The 13,774-nt window shown below is 37.5% G+C and overlaps 1 protein-coding gene across 1 annotated transcript; it reads right to left on the reverse strand.

Annotated features, from left to right (window-relative positions):
• Positions 1-443: 443 nt before the first annotated feature.
• LOC117423665 (prohibitin-2-like) lies at positions 444-13,593 on the reverse strand. The gene is made up of 10 exons (XM_034039737.3): positions 13,496-13,593; positions 11,620-11,749; positions 10,994-11,075; positions 9,632-9,711; positions 8,829-9,013; positions 7,937-8,066; positions 5,422-5,525; positions 4,507-4,584; positions 3,059-3,135; positions 444-1,259 (listed from the first exon to the last, which is right to left on the reverse strand). Exons 1-10 carry the CDS (start codon positions 13,514-13,516, stop codon positions 1,226-1,228), a joined length of 921 nt encoding a protein of 306 aa, XP_033895628.1. The 5' UTR covers positions 13,517-13,593; the 3' UTR covers positions 444-1,225.
• Between the last annotated feature and the right edge of the window lie 181 nt (positions 13,594-13,774).

Raw genomic sequence — 13,774 nt, forward strand, 5'->3', positions numbered from 1 at the left:
ATACATTTCAGATGGCTCTACCCTGCTATATCTGAGACTTTCCTCCTTACTTTAGCATCAGGTCTCTTAACTTATGGGAGAAAATCTCTGAGCTCCACTTTGTATTTAATTGTAGGACTGTTTATTTTAGTGCAATTGGGTATCTTCCAATTTAGCAAGTTATGGATGAACTATCTTCTATATTGCAAGAAACAAATAATTGCAACCTACTATTCAACAGGTTACAAAGGGCCACTGTACACAAGATTAGTAAAATGAGTTCTCATTTGCAATATGTGCATTGTGGAATTTGTTGCGTAGAAATATGTGACAGAGAAAACTTGGGAAAAAAAAGAGCTAGAAATAACATGCTATATGCTTTAATATATGTCAAGACTAGATACAAAACTATATACAGCATAAAATGTACAACACTACTCAGGAGACAGACACACCAAAACCAATTTGAAGCAAATCCATTTTTATTTTATTGTCCTGGTGTTTCCAGGATCAATAGGGCTTAGTGAAGACTCAAAACAGCTTAGACTGATCCCAATCCATTCTGCTTTTCAAACTGGAAGCAGCCAATTTAATTGAAACCCTTTACAGTTGATCTAAAAAAAAGAAAAATAAAAAAAAAACAAAGTGGGGGGTGGGAGGAGATGCCCCTTGTCTTAGAATTAACACAACACATGTTGCTGTAGGAAAACAATTATAAAAATAATAATTTAAAGTCTGTTAATAGCATGATGCTTTGAAAATGTGTCTCAGAGTGATTTTGCATGTGCTGTACATACTACAATTCCATTATGACTGTGTTAAAAGACATTTTCTGTAAATTGTTAAAAGGTCAATTATAACCGCCTACAATCTTACAGAAGCACTTAAATGTATATTAAGTAAACAAGTTAGGGGAATGGAAACAAACTGATCAACAAGGCCTGTTTTGTTTAATAGAAGAGTACCCAGAATGCTGAACTATGACTGCAAATAGTACAGGCATGGAGTATTAAAATAATGTAAAATTTAACATGGTTATGGGTTTTTTTTTGTTTTTTTTTTAAGCATACATCTGTATTTTATTCTACAAAAACAAAACAGAACCATGTCAGCGATTTCTCTTAACATTTTACTGTACTGATAATCAGGTCTATAATACACAAAAACAAATATGCAACATGACAATGGGACAGCACGCTCTCGTTGTCATCAAAATTTACTGGGTTCTTCAAGGCTTTTGAACAAGTTACTTCTTTCCTCGAACAGAATTCAACGTTAAACTGAAATGAAAGTAAAAACAGTGATGAAACGGTCAGATTGAGCTCTTAATCTGAAGACACTTCTAAGTAACATTTTTTTTTATATAGTTTAGAGCAGTGGTTCTCAAACTTTTTGGACCTCTCCCCCGTTCCTCTTGTCTGTGGTGCTTGATGCCCTCCCAGCACACATATGTACTTATACCAGTCAACAAAAATCCAACACAGCTCTGGCTTCTATGTATGTTACTGCTGTTGTGTTTTTTCAATTTTGCACAAACCAGCTACCGATCCATCGTAATAAGAGCAAACACTGCAAATTATGGTTTACTCATTGGGACCAACGCTTACTACATAGTAAGCCGATAAACAACATACATTACCAGATGGCATCGGACTTCATCCAAAAATATGCAAGCTTAAAAGGCACCAGTCAGATGCACAGCGCCATCTCCATGCCTGGAGGTGTCAGCATCAAGATTTGTTTTAAGTTAATATATGCCGTATAACGGGAAATCGTGTCTGGTATTAAATTCGTTGGATTTGTTAACTTGGGGGACTTTGACAGTTTTTGAATTGGCGTTTTCACTTTGTGAGTTCACAATGAAATGCCACACAGTTTTGCATTTATATTTTTAATTCCAAAAACATTCAAATAAATGTTTACTTAATTAAATATGTCTGCTATCTCCGTTTTAAAACATAGCGATGGTTCACAACACAGTGGGATGATCACAGTATCATGTAGTAATTGTAGGACAGTATTGCCACAAGTGAAAACCTTAACAATAAAGCCGAAAATAAAATGCTTTAAATTGCTTCGAAATAATTTTAAACTGGTCAATAGACTAGCAAGCACTAGCAAAATCAGCTCAGTTTTATATGGTGCAGAACTGATTTATTTTAACTCCTTGTTTTGTTTATGGACTTGCTATGGATACCTGCATGATGGGTGTCTTCACTAATACTCCTACCTACAACGTATCAACAATACGTGAATAACAATCAACCGTTTTGTTACAGACTTTCTAAAAAGACTAGCACAAACAATTTTGACAATTAAAAATAACACAAAAATGCTTACCATAAAAAAATAAAGAACACTCCTACAGTAGCAGGCGCAGTTTACAGACTCAGGGTTTCTGATCACATCAATTCCAGATTTTTTTAAATACATTGATGGAAATGTCTAGTCTACCTTTAATTTTTTCAAGCAAATTGGCTTCATCAATCAAAACCACCACTAAAGCCAAAATAAATTCTCCGTCAGTTACATAGTAAAGGTGAATATCTACGCTGTAATAAAAAAAAACAACTCCCTGAACCTTCTAACGTGCCCCCTGCCAGGATACAGTCGCCCCATTTTGAGAACCACTGGTTTAGAGATACCCATCACCTTTATTTTCTAGCAGATGAAACCATAGCCAACAGTGTATAAAGAAAATGCAATGAGAGCATGCAGACAAGACAAGAAATGTTACTTCAGTTAGATCAAAGTATGTAAAAGTCTGTTAATATTTATATGCAGAGTAGAGCTGCCTTGTTAGAAATTAATTACAGGTTGTATTGATAAATACAAGTGTAATATGCTATACAACATATACCACTTAAAATGCTATTATCACATTCACACCTTTGAGTTTTTATCTTCCCTTACATTTATAATCCCAAACAGTTTCAAACCAATTACCTGGTAGCATCCAGTGGAAACTAAGTTGATATTGAGATAAAAATCTTGAGAAGCCACATTTTAAAATTACAGATGTTTCCCAGGACCATAACATACAAATAAAATAATTCATAATTAGGGTTTTTTAGTATACTTGTTAAAGGACTCGTCCTGGAGATTCAAGACCAGATTGTCTGCGTTCAGGTAAACTCTGTTCTGTGATGCAGCCACCTGTAATGCAAAGTTAACATTTCAAAACAAGAGCAGAAATACAGAATTGAAAACCAGTTACAGCGGTCTCTCTATCAAATAATAAAAAATAAAAAAAAGTAATAAACAAAGCCATCCAACAAAACTTGTTATTGTACCACAAAGCGAAGGCAAATGGCATTCTGTAACGAGTGCTGTGTCACCAGCGGAAAATAGTCAGGGACTTCTAGAGTTAATAAAGAAGCCATCAGTCCACAGGGGGTCGGATATGCAACATTGTACTGTACCAGCGTTCTAGCACAAGGAAATGATCGTACGCATGGGCCGGAGTCTAAGTGAGTCTAATAACACTCTCACGCAAACTCCTGTGTTGATAAATAACGTACGCATGGTTTAGAAGGAAATACTTGCGCACACACAAATGATAAATACAGGCCCTGAAGTGGTAGGACCGATTCCTGTTTAGAAATACATTTACGTATAATTCTTTCAGCTGTGAACTTGAGATAAAACTAAAATATGCTATCTCTCTGAAGGGTTTAACTAGCACACACCAAATAAAATGTGTGTGTGTGGGGGTTCTATTAATTATTGGCACATTGCCCGTGGCTGTGAAAACATAGCAGTGTGGAACTAAAGCAATTAATAAGTCAATTAAACCTAATCAAATTTTAGAACAGGCAATTCTCAGACTTATTTCACCTACTCTGAAGCCCCTTTATGGACTAAAGCCCAACATGGAAAGAAAACTCCTCACCACATTGACCCCCTTTATTGCTCAGTACAGTGTCAACGTCAGCAGGTATGAAATACACCAGGCGAGGAGTGTCTGCACCAGTATTTGCTAATCCATCAGCACAATACAAATCTAGGACTTGCTGCAAAATATTTATGACGTAGCATTTTCAAGGAATCACCCACAAGGGAGAGCCATAAAACATGGGGTGGTACTGAGTTCTGTTGCTAATTAATGAGATGCAATCCTTTTCTGCAACTACTTTCAAGAATACCAGTGATTTCAATCTGTAATGAAGTGGGTCAGTGATTTTCATTCACAGCATACGATTGACGTTTATATGCATTTTTAATAACGCTTTTGGAATACATTTCATTAACCAGAACTCATGCAAAGTAGTTCACTATGATCTAGATTTTAGCTCACACACACAAAAATAAGTGTGCGAGTCCCTGAGGATATTCCCCTTCATGGACTAAAATGCATGAGCAAAAACTAATGTATATTCAAAATGTACATATTTAGTTTTTTGATCCATCAATTTTAATAATAATAAAAAAGAGTAGGCATGTTTAAACCTTGTCCCAAAGCACTATTATTATCCGAGATTATACGCCTGCATCATCCCATGAAAGAAAAGATTCACACAAACTTACAGTCTTTGCAATGGCCTGAGCGGCTCTAATTCTTCTCAGCTTCAGATAGCCAGGATTCTTAGTGACAGCTTCTCCAAGCTAGGAATGGACAGGCAAGGGAAACAGGTTCAAGCACTCTGGCCAACCGGTGGGTAATCCAACACATTTACAAGATTTACAAAAAGGTACATTAAATCACATTTCTCATTTATAAAGAAGATTATATGTACCGTAGTTACTACAATACAATGTACTGAATAATAATAAATATATACACTTAGTAAAGGTAATTTGGTAGAAGTCACATTATGGGATGTTCTTTTTCACAATAGACATTGGCAAAAGATGTGCACAATTGAGGCAGAGGTGGTCAACGGTATCTTTCTGGACAAGCAAGCCACAAAGCAAAGGTCTGTTTGATGCCTTCTCATTCGTCAGCTAATGATTTACAAAAAAACTTGAAGTTTATGTTTACTTTTTAATGGTTTCAACATTGAAGAACAGGAGATCTAGGAATAATAACTCCACTCAAAAAGGCTTGTCATGGAAAGACAACTCCACTCAACAGTCCAGGGTATGCCCCTATACCACTGAAATCAAGTAATTAGTTATAGTAAGGTTTGCAAAGTAAATTAGTGCAGAGAAGTTAATTACTGTAAGGGGTTTGTTTAAAGACCTTGTAAAGAAATGAAGAAAAAAGTTTAAAAAACGAAATGTGTGGGCAATGTCCCTACCTCATGCGAACCAACAGTTCAGACAGTGAACTGCAAGCTGTCTGGAAAGGCTTAGTCTAGCACAAAGATCACTGTGTTCTGTCATAAGAAAACACCGAGCAAAATATACTGTGCAAACAAAACTCTGACAATCAGTGCTTTCCACTAGAATGGTAAAACAGGTCATTTCCTCAAGTCTGGAGTTTGGAACGGCAACATTTACCATTTTAGCAGCTTCAGCCTCTCCTTCAGCCTGGATGATTTTCTGTCTCTGATCCTGCTTGGCCTTCTCCACATAGAACTGAGCCCTCTGGGCCTCCTGCTGGGCTGAAAGCAGAACATTCTATTTTACAAACAGGTATGAAACTCAGAGCACAGGGACATGCAAAGAATCTGTACTGTACTTTCAGCCCAGACAAAGGGCGCCTTCAGAAGATGCCGCCCTCAAACACTGCAATTCCCTCCAATACCTGGGAGGGCAGTGCGTGCCTGTTGGGCTGACAGGGACAGCTAAAGCATCAATGTCTATAGTCTGCTAAAGTATACCAAATTATCAAAGAATGTATAAAATACACCAGGGAATTGCATATATTCGTATCAATGTGGGCAAGATGTCGGGCACTGCATATTTAAGTCAAACCAAGGATGCACTGCATTTACCCCCACTGAGGAGAATAACAAATCAATGAGAACAGAGTTTCACTTTGACTTTTCCAGGTCATGATTTACAGGAGTTGGTAACTAGTAAACCAGACCAGGGTTTTAATGATGCTCATTTTATCGCGATGTCCCTTACTCTGCGAACCCACAGCCCATTCAGTGTGTGTGGACTGCAGGCTGTCTTTGAAGGGTTGCTATAGCACACTATGAAATGCATGATGTCACAGAGAAGACACAACACATCTAAGATTTTTCTAGTGTGCAAGAATTGTAAACGGTATGATAAATATGCCACTTAACAAGAGGACACATTATATATATATATACAGTGCCTTGCGAAAGTATTCGGCCCCCTTGAACTTTGCGACCTTTTGCCACATTTCAGGCTTCAAACATAAAGATATGAAACTGTAATTTTTTGTGAAGAATCAACAACAAGTGGGACACAATCATGAAGTGGAACGAAATTTATTGGATATTTCAAACTTTTTTAACAAATAAAAAACTGAAAAATTGGGCGTGCAAAATTATTCAGCCCCTTTACTTTCAGTGCAGCAAACTCTCTCCAGAAGTTCAGTGAGGATCTCTGAATGATCCAATGTTGACCTAAATGACTAATGATGATAAATAGAATCCACCTGTGTGTAATCAAGTCTCCGTATAAATGCACCTGCACTGTGATAGTCTCAGAGGTCCGTTTAAAGCGCAGAGAGCATCATGAAGAACAAGGAACACACCAGGCAGGTCCGAGATACTGTTGTGGAGAAGTTTAAAGCCGGATTTGGATACAAAAAGATTTCCCAAGCTTTAAACATCCCAAGGAGCACTGTGCAAGCGATAATATTGAAATGGAAGGAGTATCAGACCACTGCAAATCTACCAAGACCTGGCCGTCCCTCTAAACTTTCAGCTCATACAAGGAGAAGACTGATCAGAGATGCAGCCAAGAGGCCCATGATCACTCTGGATGAACTGCAGAGATCTACAGCTGAGGTGGGAGACTCTGTCCATAGGACAACAATCAGTCGTATACTGCACAAATCTGGCCTTTATGGAAGAGTGGCAAGAAGAAAGCCATTTCTTAAAGATATCCATAAAAAGTGTCGTTTACAGTTTGCCACAAGCCACCTGGGAGACACACCAAACATGTGGAAGAAGGTGCTTTGGTCAGATGAAACCAAAATCGAACTTTTTGGCAACAATGCAAAACGTTATGTTTGGCGTAAAAGCAACACAGCTCATCACCCTGAACACACCATCCCCACTGTCAAACATGGTGGTGGCAGCATCATGGTTTGGGCCTGCTTTTCTTCAGCAGGGACAGGGAAGATGGTTAAAATTGATGGGAAGATGGATGGAGCCAAATACAGGACCATTCTGGAAGAAAACCTGATGGAGTCTGCAAAAGACCTGAGACTGGGACGGAGATTTGTCTTCCAACAAGACAATGATCCAAAACATAAAGCAAAATCTACAATGGAATGGTTCACAAATAAACATATCCAGGTGTTAGAATGGCCAAGTCAAAGTCCAGACCTGAATCCAATCGAGAATCTGTGGAAAGAACTGAAAACTGCTGTTCACAAATGCTCTCCATCCAACCTCACTGAGCTCGAGCTGTTTTGCAAGGAGGAATGGGCAAAAATTTCAGTCTCTCGATGTGCAAAACTGATAGAGACATACCCCAAGCGACTTACAGCTGTAATCGCAGCAAAAGGTGGCGCTACAAAGTATTAACTTAAGGGGGCTGAATAATTTTGCACGCCCAATTTTTCAGTTTTTTATTTGTTAAAAAAGTTTGAAATATCCAATAAATTTCGTTCCACTTCATGATTGTGTCCCACTTGTTGTTGATTCTTCACAAAAAATTACAGTTTCATATCTTTATGTTTGAAGCCTGAAATGTGGCAAAAGGTCGCAAAGTTCAAGGGGGCCGAATACTTTCACAAGGCACTGTATATATGGTTAGCTAGTAATTAACTCCCTCTAGTGACTGATACCTGCCTGCCAGATTACATCAACTACAACTACCTTGGATAAAGCACACAGAATCTTTCCTGTGATGTGCTGCCACTCACCAACTTGCTTAGACTCCACAGCTGCAGTGTACTCCCTGCTAAAGCTCAGCTCTGTGATGGCCACATCGTCAAGGATGATGTTGAAGTCCTTGGCCCTCTCAAACAACTCACGGCGAATCAGCAAGGACACCTATTAGCAGCAATAACAACTGTATTTATTGTAGCTCTTACTGTGCTGTTGTTGTATAGTTCTGACAAGTCTCTGGACTGCAAATCAAGCTTTATTCGGACAAGTAATAACACAAACCCAAAGCCAGACCTCATACATGGAGAAATACACATAACCAAATCAGTAACTCAGGTAATGTAAAATATTAACCCAGAATTCAAGTACTGGTTCATGAGAAACTAACTTCCTGTACCATTAGTTATACTTAGCTGAAGTTTGAGGGTAAGGGTGCACATTTTGAGAAAAAAAAAGTGAATTTTGGTTAACCTGACATGGAATTATTCAAGTGTTTCTATAAAACGTCATCACAAATCAATTTACAGCATTTCTATAGCAATGTAATTGAAATTCGCTAAAAAAAAAAAAAACAAAAAAAAAAACTGTATTTTGTTGCTTGCAAAATTCATTCATAAACATAATTTGTTCAATCCAACTCCTTTATGACAATTTGTTCAAGTTTGTGCTTTTGGCTACATATCAGAATCTGAGGTAATCTCATGCGAGTGAAGCCAAACTCTTAAATGGCTTATAATCAGTGTAACAGATTGTCTGTCCCTGTCTGTCAGTAGCATTAAGAAGATTGTACAGCCCTCAAATGTACCATCTCCAGGTTTTTTGTTTTTAATAGCTAAAATACATTCATTCAATATCTGTTTCAGTGCAGCAGGAAGTGTAAATAACATATTGGGGATGATGAAGGTATAAATGAGTATGAAACAATACCTGCGCTCTCTGTGTGATGAGCTGGGATGCATTAAACTTGGCTACCACACTCTTGAGAACTTCATTGACAATGGACGGCAGGACTCTCTCATCGTAGTCCTTGCCCAAGCGCTGGTAGAGGAATGGGAGCTTTGAGGCCTCAGGTCTGGACAGGACACGAAGGGCTATGTTCACCATCTGGAGATCTACACAGCACCAATGGTAAGGACCACACATTCAAATAAAATCAAGACGACACATCACAATACACAGGTCACAATACACATGATATACCACTTTATGGATAAAGTGCTTCCAACCAGCTCTAAATCTTCAGAAACTCTCTCCCCAAGAAGAGTATCTTATATACAAAATATACATATACAAAAAATGCGCCAGATTACCCAGCTGTTGCAATGTAATGGTTTTAAACACAATGAAACTTTATGTCTCAAAACAAGACCTGAGTTAATAGGGAATTACACAGCAGAACATTTATATAGTCTTGGTTATTTATGTCCCTTACTTTACGCACCCACAGACTAGTATGTGTGACCTGCAGGCTGTCTTTTGAAGGGTTGCTATAGCACACTGAGAAATGCATTAGGTTACGAGGAAAACAAAATACATATCTATAGATATTACAGTGTACAGGACAAGATAACAGGTCATTACTTCACCATAACAAGGAACCATCTGTTTCCAGACGCTCTATTCCTCCTGAATAGATCCAAGACAGGGGTGGGCAACCTGGCCCATGACAATCACTCCAGTTTAAAAGGTGCAATAAAAACAATCTACCTCCTTCCATACCCACTACCAACCTTTCGATCCAGTGAGAGAGGAGATCTTTCTTGGCTTTGCTCTAATGTCATAAATGACAGGGTACTGAATCCATGGTATCCTGGGAAATTAACAGAGTGTAAAATCTTATCATAAACTCCTACTGGGCTCATTGTAAAGTAACTTTGCAAAGTAGCTGTGAAACCTTTTTTTTCCCCTCAATGGTCGTCAATAACATTACCCGATTTATACAATCAATGTTGGTGAACACGTGTATAACCTTTTGTTAACTATTCCTATATTTTTACATCTATCTCCCATTGTTCATATTAACTGCAGGCAAAATGTATCAAACAGATTCTTCTTCTTCTTATTATTATTATGTCCCTTACTTTGCGAACCCACAGCCCAGTGTGTGTGGACTGCAGGCTATTGTGGAAGGGTTAATATAGCACACTATGAAATGCATGATGTTACAGTGAAAACAAAACACATAATTCAGGTTTGTAGTGTGCAAAATGTATAAGGTACCATACACAATACTGTCACTTCCAGACTTTGTTGTCAAATGTACTATATTAACACTGCAGCACAGAGTAGTGAGTTGGTTGTCAGGGGAAGTTAGTTCTGTAGTGGTACAAATGTGTGTACAACACGTTACATAGAGGTTTATATTTAGAACAGCACAACACTGAAGCAGGTCTGTTGAATCAGTACAATGGACTAGCAGATGCATTGCAAAAGATCCGTGGAGACAGTCACAATGAGACAAATGCAGAACAGCTTTTAATGGTCCTGGTTTGATGGGTCAGTGGCAGTTACACAGCAAGGGTAAGAAGGCTGTTTTGAGTACCATTGGATCCTAAATACCAAACCAATGCAGAGAGAAAAAAAATACACAAGTGAACACTGGAGCAAATCCACTGTCCATTTGAAAGTTTGAACCATGTTGTAAACAGGGTGGCGGTTCCCATTCCAGTTTCTTAATTTCAATTACTTATTTAAATCCATTTCCAATTCCCTTTTAATCAATTCCAACACATCACTGATCAAAATTGCAATTAACAGTATTTTGTTAAAATGAATTTCAAGAGGGTCAACAAAGTATTTAAATTGAAGTCACTGTTATAGTCAATTAAATTGGCTTCAAATGAAAGCAGTTGAACAATCAGAACAATTATGTCTCTAAAATATCAATTCAAATTCCTTCGAAAAAATTGGGAATGGATTACTAGAACAATTACACCAGATCATCAATCTGAGAGTCATACATTATACTGTTATAACTATACTGTACTATAAGTTACCTGTGTTTCAACAGCCATGACAAATCCTCAACAAAATCTGTATTTTATTTTTACTTTTTCATATATCACAATTTCCTAAGCATAAGCACAACCTACCTGATGTGCAGCCCTTCTGAGAGAACTGTGTCCTGCATCCCTCCTAGTCTGTTAAAAATAATTGCTCTCTGCCCACCTTCAACTGGAAAAGAATGACAATGGGACGCTTGTTGGGTTACAACATGAAAACATCACACAAGTTAATCAGGGTTGATCACACATAACTTTAAACATGCCTTTTTTTAAAACATTTAACGAAAATACCAAGTTTTACACATGAGCCAACTTCAATCAATACAGCATAGCCAAGAGGCCTGTGTCCTCTTTATTGCAGAATGTGCATGTTTTTATTTTACCATGGCATTTACCAGTACTGGTAACCAGTAAACCATACCATTTAATGATGCTCGTGATGTCCCTTACTCTGCGAACCCACAGCCCAGTCAGTGTGTGTGGACTGCAGGCTGTCTTTGAAGAGTTGCTATAGCACATTATGAAATGCATGATGCCACAGAGAAGACACAACACATTGAAGATATTTCTAATGTGCAAGAATATTAAACAGTATGATAAATATGCCACGTTTAACAAAAGAACATTATTATATAAAAATACAATTAAAAAATCAGAACTACAGTCCAGGGCATACTTGCTATGGATGTGTGTCTATGTTGTGTAACAAATACCTGTGTACGTAGCTTCTTTCACTCCATAAGCCAGTGCGCCAGCACCCACTAGTAACTTGAGGCCCATTCCTGCTCCCTTGGAACCAGAGGACAGCCTGCCAGCCATGTCCCGCAACTGCTGAAAAAAACTCTGAAGAAAATAAATACATACAGTTTACAACACATTTAAAATGTACATGATGGAAAGATCACAGGTGAGCAGATGCCCTGGAGCAATTATTTATTGCAGAGCTTATTTAATGTACCCTTTAGCCCCACACAGCTACAACACATTTTTGAAAGGTTCATTTCTCAAGACTACGATAATATACTATACCGAGACAGTGGGGAAAGGTTTTTTGTAGACTAATTTAAATAACATTCCCCATCGACTCTTGAGAAAGTGCACTGTGATAGATAGGTGAGCGTACTACAAGATAGTGTACAACAGTAAGCAAACACAGTACAGATATCCCCCATCAAGCATATTAGGTCTTCATTTAACAAATGTGTATACGTTGCACAAATGCAATCTTACACATTATTTTATTGAATGCTACCTGTTCCAAAGTACCTACAAATGAGTAACATATGGGAAGCCAGTAGCATCTGTAAGGGTTGCAATGACAGCAGTTTTAGGTCTGATGTCAAGGTCAACCAATGTGCTTATATAGCCCAGATTTCTACCTCCAAATCGTTTTGAGGTGGTTGAAAAAAGTGGCAAAACATATCAGGGGTTCCGAACTATGTTCGATCCAGTTTTGCTTTTCTATACCAATTATTTATTTATTTTTTTTAAACTGGAGATATCTAAAAAGTAGAAATGTAAAACGATAATTTACATGTAAAAATACCATCAAAACAACGCATACAAGTAAAAGATTTGCAATTAATATTCTAGACTAATTTAAATCCTCTCTCTAAATGTGCTATTGTGTACACAAAGTTTAACAATTTATTATTAATTTTGATGGTACTTTATATTAATATAAATAGTGGTGAATTTAATTATGCAAAAATGCAGTCAGGTTATGAGACAATATTCAGCAGTTAAAAAAAAAAACAAAAAAAATAAGGTATACTACATATAATGTGCATGTTATTTTGCATACCTTCAGTTTAAACATCGATTATGACATTATGTTTTAATCAGTATATTCAGACTTCACTGGACCTGAGCACTCCATCTTGTGGCAGGATCTGGAGTAACCGGGAACATTCCATGACTTTTGATCAAAATACTAATCGTATCTCACACGCAATACAAAGAAGATCCGTCCAAGAGGGTCTAATATTTTCTACACCAATTCAAATGGAACGTTTTAAGCATAGAAAACGGGATTGTGATGTAATGACATTGACCTTTACCGAAAACCCAGTCTCATATATATTTATATTATTACAATAGCTTATTACTTAAAATTCCTTACGGTAGCCATTTAATAGAAAACATTCAGCTGAAATGTTTGTACTTGAATTTGCTCTCGTTAAAAAAGGTTATGCAAGTTGATCGAGTAAGTTAATTGGATAACATTATGGCCTGTGTTCGTCCAAGTGACAAGTCCAAGCTTTAAAATACCTGCCCATCTGCTTCATTTTTTAACTTTATGCTAAAACGCTGAAACAAAGAATGCAATTTACTCGATAATGCCGACGGAGACGTGCACCGTAGACGAAAAATTACACAAAAATTGAGTTAACTCAAACGCGTTCTGTGAAATGTCAAACCAGACTGAATTCTCTAAATAAATGTTGTTGTCTTTTTCCTGCATATTCAGACAAGATGAAACCGTTCGCCACTGTTAAAACAAATACAAACTTAACATGCCCTTACCAAACTCTTATCAATTATGATATACTTTGTGTGTGTATATATTTTTTTTCCTCAGATACTCACACTAGGATCCTTGTTCGCCATGCTGCTTCTCTCTCTGGTGCTAACCCTGTGCAAGGTCAAGTACAGTCGCTTCCTGTACTTGCAGTGCTTTCTGGGACTTGAAGTTTAAACATTATCCGCCAGTGACTGAAACAATGTGATAATGCACATACATGCTTTTTAACAAAGGAACAGCCACAGACTGCTGTTATGGCATTAGTAGTCGTGATGTGTTTTACCCACCAGTATTAATAAAGTGGCTATACCTTTTTGCTATACCACCGGAATTATTTTATTTTT

This window comes from Acipenser ruthenus, chromosome 17 (genome assembly GCF_902713425.1).
Source record: "Acipenser ruthenus chromosome 17, fAciRut3.2 maternal haplotype, whole genome shotgun sequence".
Taxonomy (NCBI): Eukaryota; Metazoa; Chordata; class Actinopteri; order Acipenseriformes; family Acipenseridae; genus Acipenser; species Acipenser ruthenus.